The 21,849-nt window shown below is 53.9% G+C and overlaps 1 protein-coding gene across 1 annotated transcript in view; it reads left to right on the top strand.

Moving 5' to 3' along the window:
* Nucleotides 1–21,849, top strand: part of LOC112589805 (homeobox protein homothorax-like) — a gene marked incomplete at its 5' end in the record, with an annotated part of 104,920 nt that overhangs the window by 70,506 nt on the left and 12,565 nt on the right. Inside the window, one exon of the mRNA XM_025304428.1 lies at nt 9,224–9,282. Coding sequence (XP_025160213.1) covers nt 9,224–9,282 — 59 coding nt within the window. The remainder of the gene's footprint in view (nt 1–9,223; nt 9,283–21,849) is intronic.

The raw sequence follows: 21,849 nt of genomic DNA, 5'->3' as shown, positions 1-21,849 counted from the left end.
AATTTCGATCCAGCTAACTCGGCGACGGTGGCGGCGCGGCGGCTGCCGAGCGCCGCGTGCGCGTTTTATTCCTCCTCTATATCACTGACCCCTAAATCTTGCCGGAGTCGAAAATCGTGCCGAGGACTCGACTCGCGTCGCGGCCGCGGACGTGACGGCGGCGCGTGAGGGCGACACGCGTGTTGTTCGCGAGGAAGGTGAACGCCGTAAAAGGGGAACCGGTGAGTGAGGGGCTGGAGTGGACGGATGGACGGATGGGAATCGCGACGAGAGGGGGAGCAAGTCGTAACCCCGGAATGAGAAACGCGACTACCCCTCGAGGAGAAGAAGGAGGAGGAGGAAGAGGACGACGAGGAAGGATGAGACACGCTGGGTGTACGTCTGCGGTGTCGCTTGATGGCGGAGCGCGCCGAGATGTAGGGAAAAGATTTCACGAGCGTGAGATGGTAAACGGGACGCTTTAGGGCCATCCTGAGGACGAGCGGTCAATCTAAACGAGCCCTTATCTTCATACGTCTACCCGAGCCCGCCTGGGCCGTTTTCGTGAAATCTAAATAAAACGCGTTTATGCCCGGCCGGGAGAGCTGCGAGGCGCGGCTGGAACGTCTGCGCCATGCGGAGATCACCGAGATCGCGCAGAGGCCGCTCTCTCTCTCTCTCTCTCTCTCTCTCTCTTTCGTGTATCTGCTGTATGAGTAACGCGACGACCGCGCTGTTAGCCGCCTAAACAACGACCGCATTTGCGTCAGCAACGGCGTGGTAACTGCGGTTAGTAGTTCCTCGCCGGCCTCGCCGGCGCGTGAGCCTGCGGCCTCTTCGCTTATCCGAGGAGGATGCATGCATATTTTACTTAGATCGCGTCTCCTGAAACGGAGCGCGCATCGTTGTCTCATTGAATGGACGTGTTCTCGCGAAACCACGGCGAATACGTACGGAAGAGAGTCCAACATACGCGGCTATCGTTCTCGGGGCGGGGGGAGGGGGGGGGAGAAGACGAATCTCGGCACTCTCGGATTTCCTCGCGGAGTTTCCATGCGCTGGGAGTAAATTTCGAAGGTGATGCTCGCGTATCCTCCGAGGGGGGTTGGGGCTGCGAGCGGGGCGTGCGGAGGGGTCGGTTGGGTTATCAGCGGATTTAGACGTTCGGTGTCTATCTATATCAGATGCGAGAACACGGCGAGAAAACGAGACATCGCGCGCGCCTGTGCGGGGAGAATGGGAACGGCAAGGGGGGCGGTTGGCAGTTTATAATGGCGTCAGCAGTTGGTACATATAGTGGCTCCGTAGCCGGAGTTTAAGAGACTGTTACAAGCTGACGCCTCCGTCGACGGCGTCGCTTGCGCGGGCACCCGGCGGCGGGGAGGTGGGAGGGGTTGGGGTGAGAATCGGGCTGTAGGGGAATGACCAGGGGACGACGTAACGCGTCGAGGAAAGTAGACGGCGGGGGTGTCGGGCGCCGTGCGCAAACCGGCGATCACGACCCTCGGCGATCACGACGGCGTCGACGACTACGGGGCGACGACGACGAGATGAGTCTGACCCGGGCGACGAGGTGGCCGGTGACAATCGACTCGAGTACTCGCTTACCCCACAACCCGGCGAGGGTTGCGACAGCTGCGGACCCAATAACTTGCCTTGGCGAAGCGAGCAGTTCGGTAGCGCCACCCGGCCTGGAAATGCCTGAAATGGCTGCTACGTGGCCCGGATATTTGCTCCCTTACTACGTCGACGCGTCGGCGTGCCTCAAGTTGCGTCTACTCGCGTGTTACGTCAGGATTAATCGACGACTGCGCGTAATCGCGCAGTTCCGCCGCGAGGTTGAGCGTCGGCCGATTATCGCGCTCTCGCCGGCGCGCAGCCTCGAATTTGTCAAAATTACTTGGTACTCGCAAATCTAACGGTCGACGCGGCCGCGCTCCGGCCACGCCGGGAAAACAATCACTATAAAGCAGGATTTCGCGTGCAAAAATCGAAGGGATTCGACGCGTGCACCGCCGCCGCGCCGGGGCGGGGGTTGGGTGGCGGAGGGCGAGCAAGAGCGCTGCCGCGGGCAGAGCGGGATGGGCCAGGCTCGGAGATACGCTCGGATATATCGAACGTTGCGGATGTTTCCCCTCGATCCTTTTATTGGCGAGATCACCGGAGCGGCCATCAACATCAGCGCGAAACGACGCGCCGGCGCTATCGCGCTCCGCGACACGATTTAGTGGCGACCCCGGCAAAACAATTATATAAATTCCGGGGGGACGAAAGAGGGGCCTGGGTGGTAGCACCAGCACCATCACCGGCATCGGCGGCAGCAGCAGCAGCAGCAGCAGCAGCAGCGACGTTGGTGCGGGGTAGTGCGCGAGAGAGCGAGAGTATCAGAGAGGAAAGAGAGAAGGAGAAAGATAGAGATAGAGAGATAGAGAGAGAGAGAGAGAGAGAGAGAGAGAGAACGAGCGAGCGAGCGAACGAGAGGAGAGGGAGGGAGAGAGGTGGTGGGACACTGGGTGCGGGGTAGGAATTTTCCGAAAAAGCGTTGCAGCAGAGCCATAGATTAAACGCAGCCGAGGTGCACACGTCCAGCCGAGCACGTCGATGCGACGCAGGCAGCCATGCGGCCGCCGCTGCGGCGGCAGGAGCTATCAGTGACACGTCGCGTGTTAAATCGCTTTGTTGACACACATAACCTGTCTACGCGTATCCGATACGCGCGATCGCCGGCCCCGTTCACGGCGTTTATATCGCTACGCCCCTGCGGCCAGCGGGAATTCAGCAGTAGTAGTTTGCTCGCGTTGATGCGGATCTCGCCCCCGCGCCATGCGGATCCCCGTTGCCGATACTTTGAACTTTTAACTTCTGTCGCGCTTCTCCGGCGCGGCGGCGGCGGCGGTGACGGTGGCAGCGGCCTTTTTACAGCAGGCCGGCAGGGAGGCTGGAAAAAAGCCGTTTCGCTCTCGAGCCCGATAGGATTTCACCTCTCTCGCGTTTTGCGATTTCTAACTCGCGGAGTCCGGCGCGCAGGTCAGCCGCGGCGAACTGCTTTCACATGGCGCGTCCTCGAATGCGAATAACTTGGGTGTCTTTATTCGCGCGCGCGCGCGCGCGCGCGTGCAAAACGCGTTTCGAGCGATAAGTTCTGATAACCAATCGCAACGGATCGTTCGCTTCTCTTTCCTCATCAGATACGACTCGAATTTCACGCCGAGGCTCGTGCCGTCAAGCTGCGATAAGAGAGATACCGGTGAGAATTTATACAAGATGAATCTTCCGTGTCGAGCTATTCGCAGCACGGAGATTAGAAGTCGCGTGAGAATTCTGAGTCGAGGCACGCGAGAAAAGAATGTGATAGACGTAACAATCGAGGTGCCACACGAGCATCCAATGCTCGTTCGCTTCGCGATTGATAACGATCGTGCGGATGCGAGTTCTTTGTCAACCGGACGGCTGACGGAGCAACCCCCTCTGTCGGATTTGGGGATCGCGTGTCCCGCGATTTCGCCGGCACGGCGGAAACTCGACTGCATATCAGGAGGATGTCCACGCGCGCGCGCGGCTCAACCGCAATATTCATTGAATTTGTCGAACACGAATTGTGTATCGTGCACAGGGAGAGGGAGTGCGCGCGAGTCTCTCGACGCGAGGAGATCCTGCTGGCGGCCGAGACAATCGCACGCGAGAAGCACGAGAGATCGGATGGGCGCATTACAATAAAATCGCGATCGCGATCGCCGCGAGAGGCGAAGGCGCGCAAAAAAGGAGGAGCTCGCCGGGAGCGGCGGCGCGCGCGAATCAACCGGCACATTATATTCGGATAAAATGATTTTATCGATCGTAAATGCACCGGGCGCGGCGGCTGACGTCGGTCTTATGAGCGCTCAGATTTATATTCGCGAGCGAGCGAGCTCGAGCGGTGAGCTTTCTGTCGGTGCAACAAAATTGTTTTGGAAAAAACGCAGCGCACGTACGTACGCGCGACGGGCGTTTGGAGGACGCAGACCCGCGAGATTTTATAACTATGGTCGAGAAAAAGGGAGAGGATAATATCCCGAGACGAGACATCGGTATGCGTTTTATTTCCGCGCCCAGTCACGCGCGTGCGCACTCGCACGCAGACACGCACATCGGATTATTCGAAACGTCGAGGACGATATATAGATCCGAGTCACGAAGAGTAAATTTTTTTGCCACGGGTCAGAGAGAGAGAGAGAGAGAGAGAGAGAGAGAGAGAGAGAGAGAGAGAGAGAGAGAGACGCTTCGAAATTTCGCACACAGCCGAGAAAACAGCTCGCGCACGCGAGCGTGAGTCCTCCGTCGCGCGCGACACGCGTTGAACAACATCGTTGGATTGGTATTTATAATACAGCGACGAGCGCGAATCCAGGATGCGAGGTGCGGCTCAGCTCGTGTTTCTGTTTTTTCTGTGTTTTTGCCGATTCGCCACGTGTGACGGAGTCTCCTAATAGAAGTTTCTATTTCGCCGAATGCAACGCTTATGACAGCGGTTTTCTCTTGGAACTCACAACTCGCGTTAATGAAAGCAGTTCGTGGATAATTCGCCGCGGAGGCAAAAATTGATTGCCGATAGGACTGCGAGGTCAGATCCTCATTAACTGCGTTCCCTCTCTTCCCCTCCCCCTCCCACGTGCCGACGGGGGGAGGGATAATTACGCAAATAACCTAACACCGCGTAGCTCGTGGCTCGCATGCAACGCTCTATCTCTGCGCGATAAAAATAATTACTCTCTACGATTACTCCGCTTCTCCGCGCGTATTGATTGAAACCCTCGTTAGAGAGATAGGCGCGTAAAGCAGCCGATTCCGCTACAGCCTAATAATAATAATAATAATAATAATAATAATAATAATAATAATAATACGATAATAATGATAATAATAATGATAATAAATTTCGACCACGTATACGCTAATAATAAACGCGACGCCATTCCCTCACTCTCGAGCGTCTCGTCTACTTCAATCTACCACCCTGCCCCTTCCCTCTCCGTCCTGCCAACAGCGGAAATTACTTCAACTCTCCTCGCGCACTCGTTCGATTTCTAATTAAAGCGGTCCTTTTACGGCGGCGACTCCACCCGCCCTCCCCCGCCCCGCCTACCGCTACCTCCTCGCCTCTCAATCCGTTTCCTAACGCGTGATCATTATGAGACTGCCTTTTCGATTTCCCGTAATACGACGCGAACACCGAGGCCTCGCATTAGCGGCGCGCGGCTCTCGCCGGTAGTTCGCCACGGGAGCGAAATTGATTACCAATAGTACTGCGAGCACGGCGGGGCTCTCTCTTCCTCTCCTTCCCTCTCCTCCCTCTACGTCTATCCCTCACATACTCTCTCTCTCTCACACACACACACACACACTACACTCTCTCTCTCTCTCTCTCTCTCTCTCTCTCTCTCTCTCTCTCTCTCGCACACGCTCCCATGTCCGGGCAGTAATGATGTTTTGATGCGAGGACCCCGGTGCACCGCGCGTATCGACTGCAGTTAACTAATGGAAGCTCCCCGATAATTGCGAATGCCGTCGGAGAGTAAATGCTGCTAGCGCGACAGTAATCATCGTTACTCCGCTCGCGCACCCCCGCAGCGACCAAGGAAATCCGTTCCTCTGCCTCTCTCTCTCTCCCTCTTTTTCCCTGTCGTTTTTTGCCACTCACCGTGTCATTTTAGAAACGTTGCCGCGAGCCCGCGCACTTTTTCCCTCGCGGAGAAATCATCTCGTGAGAAACACTCGGCGGTTATGTAGCAGGCGGTTGAAAACTGGTTGCAGCAAAGTGAGATGTGTGTATGTACACTGTATAACAAGATACTATTACTATCTTGAGATAATTGTCGCGTTCTCCACGCCGAAAATACTCGTTCGGCCCCCCCCCCCCCGCCGTGTCTCTTCGACTTGAATTCGAAGTTTTTCACAGTCGTCTTTGCAAAGTCACCTCGCGTCGAATCGCGAGCCCCCCGAAACGCTATGCGGGGTTGAGTCAATATATGGAGACCGTGTGAGGGCCGCGTGTGTAAGCAAATACAAGCATTATTCATGTATGCGCTTCAAGTGCACTAAATTTAGCCGCTGCTACGGGGGAGGTCATGCGGGAGACACGCGCGCGCCTCAATCCGGCGTTGCGTTTTATGCCTTTTTCTCGCAGAAACGTGTTATATGTTGTTGGTTCCCCCTTTCCTCGTAAAAAGTAACGGCGATACCGAGGTAAGCCCGGAACATCAGCGATTTGTCAATAATTCTCGCGCGCCCTGCCCACCGCGAATCCGCTTTCCGATTTCCGAGGCGTTCGATTCGTTCCGCCGGTTTCTGATGACGAGAGGAGAGGAGTGAGTAGCCGCAAATTCATTTCTTAACGTAGCAATTCGCTTCTACGTTAAGCCTGAAAATTTCAGGGTCTAATCCTGGAAATTCGAAGAGTGACCGATTAAACAGCATGTCATATCGCACATGCCAAGTTGGGACACGGGTCGCGATGATGAAGCGACCTCGGTCCCCCCATTCTCCTCCCTTCTATACAACGAATGGCCGCTCGCTGCTTCCTCAGCCGCGGGTCCGTCTCGTCGCGAGAGAGCCTTCCCTCGGATCCATAATCAAAACTGCATTAAAATCCTGAAAGCCCTGACGGGGGCGCGACGAAAAGTGTTTTGTCATCTAGGGTGACTCGGCAGCCACCTCGATAACAATATGTTCACCTCGTGTCGGCGGGTCTCTCCCGTTGCCATGAGGGACCCGTTGATCCGCGATCGACTAGGTGATGATTATTTCGTCGACATCCGCGTCCCGAGCTTCTGCGTCGGCAAAAACTTTAATCTCTCGAGAGGAACAAAGTAATATATTTCTATATTTTTTTAATATACCAACTTTCTATTTAGATATTTCATCCTTGAAAGGCTCATTAAAACAAAAGGAACAATCTGCATTTTAGGTTTCACCGGCGCGACGTTTTCGTCGACGTGCGTACGTAAAAAACGGGCGAGACGCGTTAGGTCAACCGTAAAATTCCGTCGCGTCTCCGCAACGTGGCGGGCTTAAGTTTTCCCGGTGGCGAAGGTATTTTCGTTGATTTTCGCCGGGACGGCCAAACTCTCTCTCTCTCTCTCTCCTCTCTCTTCTCTCTCTTCAGCAGTGAATTTGGGCAGTCGCCCTCCACGTTTTCGTCCCTCCTCGTTCGTACCCTTCTCTCAGCCCATTCCTCCCTCCCCCCTCTCTCTCTCTCTCTCTCTCTCTCTCTCTCTCTCTCTCTTTCTCGTTTTCGCTTCGGTTTGGCGGGGTGGCACGCTATTGTTCGGGCGATATTTCAGCGGCGGCGGTGGCTGCTAGGGTGGAAGGGCGGGGGTGGTTGGCGGTAGTCAGCTGGCTGTGACACGCTGCCTACCTCGCCAAAGAGGAACCAGAGGCGCTTAGGAGTATCCGGGACGGGAAGGGCGGCGATAGGTCGGGGAGGAGCCCTCGGCTTCATACATGCGCGGCGATACTCTTTCATCTAACGATAGCCGAGGCCTTGACTTTGAAGTGACACCGCGCAACTATCGTCGCGTATTGTATCCGCACCGCGCGAGTCTTCGTTTCGTATATTATTACTGTAGTCTTATTATGGCGAGATGACTTTGATGTTCCTTTGTACGATTGTTGCTTGGATAAATAAGCAGGTTTATCTGTTACGTTTCTTCTCTCTCTCTCTCTCTCTCTCTCTCTCTCTCTCTCTCTCTCTCTCTTCTCTCTCTTTTCTCTCTCTCTCTCTCTCTCTCCCCCCCCTTCCTTCCTCTTCTTCCCTACACATTCCAATATATTCCCCGTAAAAACGCATTAAAAAGAGAGAGTTTCACGTTGCCTCTCTCCTTTCCTTCTGTTCCATTTTATTTTATTAGAACGCCGTTTCATAGTTCGACGATACGAACGCGGTGTGTATTCGCGCCTCCGAGCCACGTTATGGTGAATATTACATGGGATGCAGTATCATCGGATATCGAATTACGATATTGGTATCGACACATCACACAGCTTATAATCTCCGGAATCATTCGCCGCGCGTTTAGATATCCGATCGGCGGTATTGTCAAAATTCACGGCGATTCTTGCACGCCTCCGTGCGCGCGTGTACAGTAATCGCTTCCGAAGTCCTCCGTCGTTTCACTCGGTCGGTCGGACGGATGAAACTCCGTCGACTTACGAGCGACTTGCCGAGCGACTTTACGGCCGCCTTCTGCGCCGTGCAAACTAGCGACCACCACCATCACCACAGCGAGGAGATTGCCGCGCGTACTCGGGTGGGCGCGCGCGCGCGCGCGCGAGAGAGAGAGAGAGAGAGAGAGAGAGAGGCGAGAGTTTAATAATTATTATTCATAAGACTCTCTCGGGAGAGAGTCGACCAGGCGTGAGACTAAGCAAGAAAGATGCGCTGCAAAACAAGAGGGGGTGCCATCGCTTCTTCGAGGCTTGCTTACGTCCTCCTTATCCCTCCGTAGAGGGAAACCAGGATATTCTGCACGACGGGAAGGGGGTGCGCTCGAGTCAGTCGAGCGGAAACCCAATCACTTCCGGCGTCTGCGCCCATTAGGGCGCCGCGACGCTGACGTCGGCTGACGTACGCCCTTCCTCTTCGCGTCTCACTCGCTCGCTACGTCTCTCTCTCTCTCTCTCTCTCTCTCTCTCTCTCTCTCTTCTCTCTCGGTTCACCGTGCCTCCCTTGCCTGCCTATCTCACACTGTATTGAACCCACCACCCTCTTGGACCTCGACCAACATCGAAACAGACCGCAGATCTATTGTTTGGAAAGCGCTCGCATGGAAGCTTCTTCAACGCGGCTAATGACGTATCGAGGATGCCGCTTCCTCCTTACCGGATTTTTCCATCCCCGCCCGCTTGTACGCGTCAGTCTCTCTCTCTCTCTCTCTCTCCCCCCCCTCCTTTCTCTTTCTCTCCCTCCCTCCCTCTCTCTCTCTCTCTCTCTCTCTCTCTCTCGAGTCAGCTGCCGTTTGCCTCCTCGCGATTGTTACAAAGATAACGGATTACGTCAAGACGAAGCCTCTTGTATCAGATCTCAGGTGAAAAGCAAAGAGACAAAAGAGATATTTCGTGATAGCGAAGAAGCGAGAGTATATTGTAAAATGTTGCGCCTAATTAGAGAAATGCGAAGGCGAGGCATCATTAAGTATATACCATATCTGATCATCAAGTATATACCATATCTGATCGTATTATTAACGCTGTTTCGTTTGTGTTTCAGGTTTATCAACGCAAGGCGTAGAATTGTCCAGCCAATGATCGATCAGAGTAATCGAGCTGGTAAGCTGCACCCAGTTTTGTCAACAGACTCACACACATACACTCACGACACAACAAACACGCACGCCAATGGGGCAACTATGTCCGATTATATTAACTCGGTTATACCTAAATATTATGGCATTCCAGATTATCTTGCTCAAGTATACGGTTCTCAGCAGCACGTCGCACAAGAGGAACTTTATCAAACATACAGCCTTCAAGCTCTTTATCCATTTTACGAAAATTATCCTAATTTTTCTGATACAGGATAGATTGCTCGCGTTGACTAGAACAATGGACAAAATTCTATGCTGTGTGATACACACAGCATAGAGTACTGACAACACTCTGAAGGTTATTGATGAAAATTCGCATTTTGCAATTGAAAAAGTTATAAGTTTTATCCTCGATAACTGTTTAATATCGCAATATTAAATTGTTATTTTTCTTTAATTATAATTTAATTTATAGTAGCTTTTTCTAACATCCTGCATATCGCGCTCGAGGATTATACATTACCGAAGAATAGCTGGTTAAAGTTATCTGTTAAAATCTCTGAATCACTCAAAATTGTCAAAATTTCTCGGGGAATTTCTTATATGTATATACATACACATATATAACATTACGAGAAATTCTGTGTTGTTATAAAGAGCTTTGTAATGCCTCAATTTGTATCTTTTTTTACCTTTTTTCATTTAACTAATTTATTGTCGAATTCTATGATATATCACTCTACTTATTCACTCATAATTGACGAAAGAATTAGCGATGGATCTTTAGATAGATGCCCGCGAGACCTCATTTCGTGTTTACGTAGACAGCAAAGACAGCTGACGAGGGAAACTCGATTAATCGTTGACGTTTCGCTGGTAGATCTATCGTATTTGACAATTTTCAACTTAACGCGCAGTAGTCCCGCATCGTCTTTAATATCTAATGTAACCGTGAGACACTCATGCTTCGCGCACTGTCGGATATTCTTGATCATATTCATCAATGAACGAAACATTTCAATCGAATGAAACCTGTAGCGTCGTGTATATTTGTACATCCGCAATATCCGTCGTTTCAAATCAAATCACGTCGCGATTCGATTACCGGCCATTCCACGCTCACGATGAAAACTTGTATCTCGCTTCTCTTTTGCCTGTGTCTGATTAGTATCATATCCAACGTTCCTTTCGCGTCTCGCTATTCAGTAAGTATTATTGCGAAATCAGACTCGTCGTGGACGGGCGACTCGAGCGAATCTCTGCGACTGCCAGTCATCCAGCGAATTTTAGAACTCGAGTAGACCACGAACGCGTTTTCGGCGAGTAAAACATGCACAGCTTGTGACAATTTTTCGCGACAGATTTGCATTAGGAAGAGACTCCGTCCTTGAGTTCTGTGCATACGTGAGGTGAACGCGTCTCTCTCCTGCACAGGAAAAGTACAGGACGCAAGGATTCTCCTTTGGTTGGACAGATCAATACGAGCGGCGAATCAAACATCCGATATTATTAGGAAACCGGATATTCCTCCGTCGAGTAATCTGTAAGGACGACGCGTTTACGAGGAGCGAATCACTTCGTTTGCAGTAAAAGGCGACAACAACGGGCCTTCGTGTTTAGGGTGGGACCGTTTTCTCCTTGTCTCCCTCCCTCTTCCTTCCTCTCTCTCTCTCTCTCTCTCTCTCTCTCTCTCTCTCTCTCTCTCTCGCACCGGCGGGTAGGATTCAAGGGCTCGGTAGTGATTCGGATGATGGCGAGAGGGTTCTTCCGTGGAGCACACAGGGTGGGCAGAGGTGGATAACGTCCCGGATAACGTTCGGATAACACTCGGATAACGGCGGGATAATTGGTAGCGGTGATCAGAGCGAGTTTTACGATCGGGGAACATGCTCCGCCGCCGCAGTGGAAACTCCTCTCACCCTCCGATCGTACTCTCTCTCTCTCTCTCTCTCTCTCTCTCTCGGCCCGTCTTTTTCTTACGTCCTTATCCGTGGTCGACCGCGTCTTTGTCCCGGCCAGCGTCGCGGAAAAGACCGCCAGAGGAAAAGTTCGGTCGAGGGTGGACCGGCTAAACGGTCGAAACGCAGAAAGAGTGAGAGAGAGAGAGAGGGGTGGGGGAGGGAGAAAGTGCGGCCGATTCGCCTCGTATTTTTACGACTGGCCCCCTCATAAACACTCACTGAGTTACGGGTTGTTTGCTCTGCCGAAACTGGGCTTTAGGGGCGCTTTATCCGCCATTCACCATCCGAACGTATCCACGGAACGCGCTCTCTGGGATAGCAAGGAATCGTTCTCTTTTTTCTCCTGTGTTTCCTCTCTCTCTCTCTCTCTCTCTCTCTCCTCTCCCTTCCTCGCCAACTTCTGCGAATGATGGCTCGCGGTCCGCCCTCGCGGACCTTTTGTGCGTGGATGAAAGACGAATCGTGCACAGAAGTGCACTGAACGCTCGAGTATCTCCGCGAGAGAATCTTCCGCGCGCGAGTGCCACAAACGTCTGCGCGTCCCCGAAATTTTATTCAAACTCGCGGACGAATCGCCGATTCGTAAAGATAACGGCGCGTGAGAGAGAGAGAGAGAGAGAGAGAGAGAGAGAGAGAGAGAGAGAGAGAGAGAGAGGAAGAGATCGTGTCGCATCCCGGCGAAGCGAACCTCCTCCCGACGAGATCCCGCAAGCGTCGCGCCGATGACAACCTTCCCTTCCGCGACGAATATTAAATCGACGCTCCACGCGGGCGTCGTCGCACTCGCACTCTTCCTTCCGAGTCGGCGACGTCGATAATCGCGACCGCATACGCGGCCGCCGACGAATTCGAGCGCCGGCTAAAGGGATATATTCGCGAGGGCGGCAGGAGGGCAGCGGCGAAGGGTGGGTGGGTGGGTGGGTGGGTGGGGACTCCCCGGTATCGGGGGACGACGAGAGCCCGGCGACCCGAACGTCGTCGTCGTCCGCATCGGGTAAAGTGGAAACCCGTGTACGCCAGATTATCATCCCGAGTCAATCCTGATCACAGCTCCATCGCGCCACAAACAGGCGACCCGCGCGACCTTTCCAGCCCTTCCGCCCCGGGCTCGATGCCACCGCGTCGCTCCGTTTTCTCGCACTCCGGCCGGGGAACCAGTTTCAGCACGGCGCACCTTTTGCTCTCCGCGCGATTGAAATCGATGGTGTTACGCGCGAGAGCGTCGCCCCTCCACCCTCTCTCCTCTCTCTCTCTCTCTCTCTCTCTCTCTCTCTTTCTTGGCCTCTCCCGCTCCGCTCGTCCTGGCCCGCGCTCGATTATCGCGACGGGGATATTTTCGTGGGTGAAATGGACGCGCAGTAAGGACGGTCGTAGTCGTCGTCCGAAAGTCCGGCGAGTTCGTACGTCTCGCGGCCATTTTTCCGATTCCTCAGAGACCAGAATCATGTCCGTTCCCTGCGCCTGCCCTTTTCCTCGCCCTCTCTTTCTCTTTCCTCTCCTCTTTTTCGCTCTTTCACCACCGACGATCGGCAGTCCATTAAAGCTTAATAGCCGAAGCATTAGGCCCCAGGGCAAATTTTGTTCCAACAGAAGCGAGATAAATGTATCTTTCAAACGACCCCGGTCCCCCGTGAGTGGTGGCGGTATACAAAAATCGTTCCTCCCCTTTGGAGCGATTGCGCGCCGCGCGTCAACGGCCGAGACGTTGTTGGCCGTATCAACTTTGTCAATTTCATCCCGCGCGAGTGAGTGGCGGATCAATCTCGAGTACCGGTTGTCGTCCGAAAGATCCAGATGTGACTGTATAAATAAAAAATACTCGCGTTGTAAAAGAATCCGAATTGTGATGACGCGCCGGATTCCAAGACGGGTCGCCGGGAAATCGCGAGCTGCATCAGTCGCGAACAGTCATCGAGTTAGAGGTATCCGTCGCCGACTCGAAGTCGATCAGAGTGCTTCCCACTCGAAACGCGTGTACCGCATACCTTTTCCATTTCTCGCGCTACGATTCGTCTCTCTCTCTCTCTCTCTCTCTCTCTCTCTCTCTCTCTCTCGCGCGCGCAAGTCCACCCATTAATTACGCGGAAATCCCACGAGCGCCTCCGTTGTCTGTCCACACGTGCTCGCGAATCGTGTCGCAACTTTTCTCACGCGAGCCCCGCGAGAAATCGTATTAGGACACAGTCGCGTTAATTCAGAATGCGTCTCGAGACAACGACGACGACGACGACGACGACGACAACGGCGGCGGCGGCGGCGGCGGCGGCGGCGGCGGCGGCGCACGACTTGCCAGGACTCGTCAGGCATGCATATCCACTTCGGTGCGCTCCTCCGTGTCGAGCTAATGATGCGCGTCGGCCGGATCATCAATCATACTTTCATTACGTGGATCGCAGCTGCTCCACATTGACTTCGCGGCCCGCGGGGCATTGTTATTATTCCGACGAGACGAGAAAGAGGGAGAGAGAGATTCTCTCGACGCGCACGAGCGCGCTAACGCCGCGTTACACACAATGCGGGCGTGCGGGAATTCCTGCTTATCGCCGATAACGGCTGCGGGAGCCATCGCGATCGCTGCAGTTTATGATTCACCTCGCTCTCTCCCTAACGATCGTAGATCCGTATCTGCGCGTCGTTCGCGGTGAATGCGCATTTTTCCTCTTCCTCCTCCTCCTCCTCCTCCTCTTCCTCCTCCCTCCTCCTCCTCCTCGACGTGCGTACCTACCCGGCTGCCTGCGTGGGTCGCACCGACTCCTCTGCTTGGTATTTCAATTTAATGCTCAAGGTTGTCCCGCGAACGCGCTCCGCGCCTGTACGAAAGCCGCGTCCTTATCGCGTCGCGGCACTCGCGTCGTTATCGCGAGACATCGATGGAAAAGTGCAAGCGACGTTCGTCGAACGGACGGCCACGATTTCCCGTTCATAATATAAGTATACGCCGATCCTTTCTGGCGCGGCAGCCAAGCGTCCTTTGTTCCTCGTACTTCTCAACCCGCTCTCGCAGTAGCGCGCGATTTTCGTCCGCGCGCACGTACGTAGGCAGCGAGAACCGGTTTTACGTACTCCAAGTCCGTGAAGTTGGATGTAATAACGGCGTAAATAGCCTTATACGAGCTTGAATAATGAGCTTGAGGTCGGGAATTTGAATAATTCGAAAGAGAACAGCGGAGGAGGTAGAAAAGATGATGGAGGCGGTGCATTTTTATTCACGGCGATTCTTGTGATAAGAAGTCTTAGGAGGATCCGTAATGGAAAGCCGAAGGAGGTTGCGAGGATGAAGCTTACGCGATTACAGCGCCAATCGACTCGCGCTGTTATTGTTGTTCGGGTCTCTGCAATATCTAGCACTCTTCTTCCCTCTTAATCCTTAACCTCTTAATCCGGACTGGATTCGCGAGGAATATTAATCCAACATTTATCCTAGAATTACAAGCACTTCCACCTCGAGTCTTCACTCCGCGTAAGATTGGCGCGCGAATAGCGATTACTACCGGGCGGTAGTACAAAACAACCGGGGGTACAATTATCCCTTACTCGGTGATACGGCGGGGGTGGAGCGGTTATTAGTGTAAATTAGTGTAAAATTAGTCGCTCGCGGGGGCAGTAAAGGTGCGCTCGCATTTAACAACGGTGCCATCGTCCTCGTCGTCCTCCTCGTCGTCGTCGTCGTCGTCGTCGTCGTCGTCGTCGTCGTCGTCGTCCTGCCTAATACCGCTCATAAAAGCGCGATCCCTTTTATAAATCCTCCCTCTCCATTCAATCACACGCGAGCGCGTAGGCACTCGAACTATAAACTATAAAGCCGCGGCGCGCATCGTTTTACGATGTACAAGCTGCCGCCGTGCGTCCCCCTCGCGCGAGATTCTATTAGGTTTATATCATGCGGAGAGAACTGTGCCACACACGCGCGGTCGCGCTCGCAGGACACAGGAAGGACACCCGGAGAAATATCCATGCCGATAACGCGGCAAGGACGCGCGCGGCATGATGCGCGCGCGCGCGCGCGCGCGCGCGTGTTTTATCGCTCAGCAGTGAGAAAGTACCGACAATTTAATTAAAGAAATTCGTAACGCGCCTTTATCCTCGCCTGACGTGTCGCCTGACGTTCGTCGCGCGAAGCGCGAGATTACGTCGGCCGATAACGTGTAACGCTGTTATCGGCTTGCGAACGTGACGGACACGTATCGTTAATTACGATGGAGCGGATTACCGTGAGCCGTGAGACGTATATCGCGGGATTTAATTGCCCTCCCTCTCCCTCCCCCGCCCCTCCCGAATTGAGCTTAATAGAAATAATTGCGAGCGCGAGTGCTCGTTGATGCAAAGTACACCGCAGAGGGGAAAGAGGAATCTACTCGTCGCGATTATACGGCGGGTGCAAGCAACCGTGTCGCGTCTCCGAGTCGCGGCTGAGTTCTTTTCCCTCGGGCAAACTCGCAAGTTTGCGCAAATTAATTTATCAGCCGACGGGCTCATAAGAGACAGCTAATATGACGAGAGCAAATATATTTGCGATGTACTCGAGCGCGCGCGAGTCCAACAGCACGATGCAAGTACGAAGCAACGCCACTCTCTCAAATTGATTTTTTCTCTTTGCCTCTCTCTCTCTCTCTCTCTCTCTCTCTCTCTCTCTCTCTCTCTCTCTCTCTCTTCGATGAAACAGCTTTAATTCGCGAGCATTCGTCGAGAAAGGAAGGGATAAAACGAAAGAGTAGCGTCGCACAGCCGGCCACCTCACGCTGTCTAATGTCAAAACTGTATACAGTTACAGCGCCGGTAACACCGGTAGAGAATCGTCCTCCCCTCACGTGCTACCGGAACGACGCAGTAAAAACGTAACAGCGGCACCGAAGTACCGTAAAGCTGCGAGCGTACGGTGCATTTCGTGACGATGCCGCGATAAAAGGCGTCAGCCACCTCCAACGGCAACGATACGACCCAAGTATATTCGTCGGCTTTCTTTCCAGGTCTCGCAGCCCGGCCTTGCGTTGTAATATTTCGCCGGATCGGGCGCTATCGCGTTCTTGCTGTCAGATTGATTATTAATAAATCACGTTCAGCTGCAATTATACCGTCTAGTCGTGCGACAAATAATATCGGACTTTCCATTGGGAAATCTATTGAGAGATCCGAAATAACTCATCGTCCGACTCGATACTGCGCAGTGATCGACATAAGTGTAATTTTATATTTTATCTCAAATTTCCAATATTTTCCCGATGCTTCTATACATAATATCTGAAAAATTGTCTAATTTTTAGAAACGTCGCGAGCACAATCAAGCTACGTCTGCCGGAGGGTTAAGATCGCGCGACATCGAGATTTATTCATTGGCGCCGTCGGGTTCGCCGGATCATGCGAGATATTCAACGCTGCGTAATTCGGCGATACGTAATTAAAGTGCGAAACGACGAGCGGCGACGCACGTCCGCGCTTTGTAGCCGCGACGTCAGGCACCCAATTACGACGTGGACGGTTAATCTCTCGGTAAAAGGTCTCCCGCACGCGTCTAGTTTCCACCGGCGAAAGACTGGTGGCCCCGGCGCGATGAATGATCTATTCACTGATTTCTGTCGCGCGCGGCTCGTTTCTGCGCGCCGCGGTAATTACTCTTTCCCGGTATACGAGGCCCGCCACCGTCGTCGTCGTTGTCCTCCTCGGCGATAAACGACTTCCCACGAATTGCCTCCCGCTATAATCTCAATAAACATCGCTCATCCGCGCGCGCTCGCTCGCCTCCCTCTCTGCCTCTCTCGCCCCCTTTCGGCGGCTTTACGAGCCGTCGTTCGCGCACACGTTGTCTCGGGCGTGCGAGAAAAGGAGAGAGGAAGAGCGAGAGCCAAGTCTCTCTCTCTCTCTCTCCCTCTCTCTCTCTCTCTCTCTCCCAGCTTGGGGGCCGCTACGTATCCATCCGCGATGTCTTAATTGCTGGTTTTGCTTATTATCCGCCGCATTCCGCCGGTAGTCGTCGAGGGTCAAGACGAGCCGCGAAAGTTCACGGTCGTAGATCAACGCGAACGGCGCTTTATAAACGCTAGCTTCGCTGCGCCTCGCCTTTCCCGCTTCGCGTCGCGGCGCGGCGCCTTTTCCCGCCGGATTTCGCGGAAGCCCGGTTGTCATTTACGACTGCCGTCTCGTCCTTCCGCCTGTCAACGATCGATGGATCACCATGCTTAACTGTGTATACTTGCGATCAGCTCGCTCATAAATTCTCTTCCCTCTGCGAGCTCACCTGCTCATCGTATTTCTACGTGCATTTCTTCCCGAAGCACCGAAAGGGTGGCGCGAGCCAGCCGGAGCTTCTCTCGGTGCTCCGTGACAATTTACAGTCTCTCGATCGCGCGGAGGATAAGATCGAGGCGTGTACACGCTCTTTAAGACACCCCCCAGCGTGTTCGAGGGCTTCCTTCTCGCCGCGGCATCGAATATTCCGTTCAGCGGTGCGGCACAGAAAACGCGCGCACCCTTCTCTACGGTTCTCGTACGGATCTAGTCGCGGACCATTCGTCACGCACTCGCCGCTGAGAGAGCCGCTCGGCCTCGATAACGTCGCTCGGTCCCTTCGTTTCGCCCTCCCTCACTCCCTTTCACCCTCCTCTCTTGCGCCGTCCACACGGATATAACCGCGTTGGTTTGCGGAACGCGCTATCTGACTGCCGAAGGTCCCTCGGAGGAGAACCTCCCCCGGCCCGACCTACGCCGAGACCAGGCCGACATATAGCGCATCCACTCCATCTCACTTGGCCGCTACCTCCCTGCCCTCGCAGGCTCCGACAACCCCGTCGGTCCGGTCTTTTTCAACCCCTCGCGCGCGTTCCCCTTAACGCGCCCCCTTCTTCGTCGTTCTTCGTGATCCTTCCTCCTCTGCTCAGCCACCGGATCGGCCGGCGTCGTCCCTTCCGCGAGAGCCATCAATCAAGGTTGTCAATTTGTAATGGCGATTCTCTGTGTCCATCTCGGGTGGGTCCAGACAGTCCACCCTGCACCTTCCTTCCCTCCGTCCTTCTGCCCCTCGCGCATCGACGCGCGATCTCTCTGTCTCCCTCTTCCTTGTCGCCTCGTGCTACTCTGTACACGACTAACCCCGCTTGAGGGCACGGGGGAGAGGGAGAAAAGAAAAAGAGAGAGAGAGAGAGAGAGAGAGAGAGAGAGAGAGAGCGATATGGTGAGAAAGAGCGAGAAGGGCGAAAGGAAGGAAAGGAAAGGGGGGGTGGAGGATTCTACGGAGCTGGACACCAGCCCGCTGGTAAACGTTCCTGCTGGCACTGATGGGATATCGGCGGACGGAGAAAAAGAGAAAGCCCGCCGTCGAGTTTAACGTCCCCCGTGGACCCCGGCGCGCTAAATAAAATGGATGTTCTGGGGTCGAGAATCGGGAGAAATTGCACGGTGGATCCCCCTAAAATGTCACCGGAGGCGCCGACATCGACTGCTCGATGGTCGCTCCGACGCTGATGCGTCGAAACGCGTTCGATCTCGGCCGATCCCATTTGATTTCGCCCGAAATGGCCGCTCCATTCTATCGCGACGCTGATTCGCGCGAATTTTTCTTGCCGAATTTCACCGCGGTCCTGCCGGCGCGGCGAGTCTCCCTTTCGTGCACGGAGAATCGCTCCTCTTTGGCTCGATTCCGTCGAATCGAGCGCGATCATTATTTCGCGCGACTGTGACAGCGCTCGTTGGACAATTTACGACACTTCCGCACGGCGAACGATTAAACGCGGACGGCCCGATTTGATTCGTCCGACAGTTTCCCAAGCGCCTGTAATTCGCCTGAACGCAAGCTCGACCTGCCACGGTCGGAGGAGAGTCTGTACTGAGCAAAAGAGCGGAGAAGAGAAAAGGGAGAAAGCGAGAGAGAGAGAGAGAGAGAGAGAGAGAGAGAGAGAGAGAGAGAGAGAGAGAAGCAGGATGAACGAGCTTGATCGAATGGCCCGAGTACAGACGATTTCTTCCCTCGTCGTGTCCCCATCGACCGTCGCCGAGGTCTTTCTTTTTTTTTTCTCTACGTTTCGCGTCACGTAGACGTGATATAGAGTTACTTAGAGAGCCGATCCCCCGCGCATTACGGCCCTAACGTTCGAAAGGTGCCGGAACGGATCCTCATACGACATAGATCATACGTTAATTGAAATGGGGTGCATGCGCGCCAGTCGTCGAATACAAACGACCGACTTATAGAAATGTTATTATTTGCTGCCGTACAGCACCGTAGGGAGAGGGAGAGAGAGAGAGAGAGAGAGAGAGAGAGAGAGAGAGAAAACGGGACACGACCGGGCTTAACGGAGGAAATTGCGTGGTCGTTCGTATCAACGTTTTCGATGAGCTCGGCGTGTAGTATATAGCGGCATGGAAAAAGAGAGAGAGAGAGAGAGAGAGAGAGAGCCCGACGGAAGTCCCGCGGAATTGCTTCTTTTCGCTGCAAATAAGGAAAGATCGTCGTGGTTGCGGCCACGGACGCGCGTCAGGTATCGAACCATCCCCGGGCTATACGTGCGAGAAAAGAAAGCACAAACGGTACGTGAGATCTTTACGCGGATGTGAAGATGTTCGTATAATTGTACAATCGCGCAAATCGCGCTCATTGATTTTCTATGTTTCCGCCGTCTATGACTCGCACCGAGCGAGAAAAAGAGAAGAAGAGTGAGAAATAAATTAATAGACAGACAAATGCGTTTGTTATCATCAGAGAAAAATTACAGATTACTGAGGGCAAAATTATCTGAAAAGAAAAGGAAAGAAAAGAGAAACGCACGATTGTGTGCAACAACAAATTTAAGTGACGAGGAAGGGAGGGAGAGAGAGAGAGAGGGGGGGGATAGAGAGGGGGGGAAGAGAAAGCCCAAAGTATATTAGTATATTATAATCGAAGGATCAATTATAGGCTAGCAATAACGACCCTTAGCAGAGCCCATTGCGTTCGCGTAATTACGGAGCGCCAGAAGCTGCCGGTGGTGGTATCGCGCGAGCTGTTAATGCTCGGCCGAACGTAACAATAACTCGCGAGCAACCCCGTCCCTAACTGCCGAACTTTGATCCATTTCATGTAAACGAGCTGGGAGGGGGTCCATTTCGTTACGCCTGCGTATATATAAATTGCCACAGGACAGAGAAGCAGGGGCGGAGGGGAAGGGTAAGGAGGGGGCGCGAGAGTCGCTCGGACACGGAAATGAAGTCTTGGACGGTCACGATCGGTATGAAAAGATAAGGTCCGAGTTCTCGAGGGCGCTGGACAACGCCCTTTCTCCCTCGTTCCTCTCTCTCTCTCTCTCTCTCTCTCTCTCTCCCTCTCTCCTTTCCCCTCTCATATACGCTTTCCACTCCGCCAGCGAGATTTTTCATGGCGTGGATCGCGTCCGGTGTATCAAGCCGTACCCAGAAGGCCGGAGTCTCCACGTAGTACGAAGGGTGGCCCTATCTTATCGGCGTAGCCATAATGGCCTGTTCTATCTCATCTCCAGTCTCGTTGACCGTTTGCCCCTAGACCACTTTCGCCATCAAGGCTCCACCACGGTAATGGCGACCAGGAAGAAACCTGGCTAGCCGCTCCGACCGAGCGCCGTACGTTGTGAAAGAGGGAAAAGATTGGTATCGTGGAAACGCATCGCGGCCCGGCCGCGACGCTGCCGTCGGGGCTGTTAAGTGGCTCTATCGGGCATCGAATTGAAGTCGCTCGCGACGTTGCGCGGATCGTGCGCCACGATCCCGCCGGAATCAAGTGCCCGTACGTAAGTTGTATTTTATTCCGCCCGCGCACGCCATGATACGATCTCGTCGCCGAGAGTGGACTCGCGGAATTCGCGATTCCCCTCGTTATTCGTTACTCGCGTCGGAACGAACTGCAAATTCATCGGCCGCGCGAGCGTTGCATTATAGACGCGCGGCGCGAACTCGCGGCGCGGTAATCAAGCGCGACGCGGTAAATGGCGGGTCGCGCGCGGCGCGATGCATTAACGAGGCTGATGGACCATTCGATGGATCGAACGACGGCGGCGGCGGCGGCGGCGGCGTTGCCAAGGCGGTCGTAGCGGTAATCAGCTCGATAAAGAGCGTTATATAAAACGCGTCGTGCACGGTTCGTTGGTCGTCCGTCCGTTCGTTCGTTCGTTCGTTCGTTCGCTCGTTCGCGAGGTAGTCTCGCCGCGCGGAGCTGTGCCGCCCCTCGTTCTCGCGCTTCAGAAAAAGATAGGAAGTTGAACGCGGGAGGAACATATTGACGAAGCTGACTGGCTATTAAGCACCTTTATCGCCCATCGGCCGTCGGCCGCCGCGTCTCGGCGGTTCCGCGCCCGCGCGCGCGCGCGCTGTGAAATAAAGTTGTCCGTAAAGTGCATTTCATCTCTACTCGCTGAGCGCGGCGGCGCGGCGGCGCTCCGAGTTAGCCGGCGACTCGATTAAGGAATGGCACGCTAAGTAATTACACCGGCGCGATATCGACCTCCGGATCGATTCTACCTGACCCGGAAAAAGCCGGATGAAGAGGAGGTGAAGGAGGAGGAGGGGAGGGCGGGAGGTAGAATCGTTACGCACGGCGAATTATACTGCACATTCAGTGAGACGAAACGGAGAGGAAGAAGAGTTCCACTCCGGCCGCGGAGTTCCCTCCGCGACATTTAAACGACCAGCCA

This window comes from Harpegnathos saltator, unplaced genomic scaffold (assembly GCF_003227715.2).
Source record: "Harpegnathos saltator strain DR-91 unplaced genomic scaffold, Hsal_v8.6 scaffold608, whole genome shotgun sequence".
Classification (NCBI taxonomy): Eukaryota; Metazoa; Arthropoda; class Insecta; order Hymenoptera; family Formicidae; genus Harpegnathos; species Harpegnathos saltator.
Note: the sequence above shows the minus strand (reverse complement) of the source record. Positions and strands in the feature narration are given on the sequence as shown.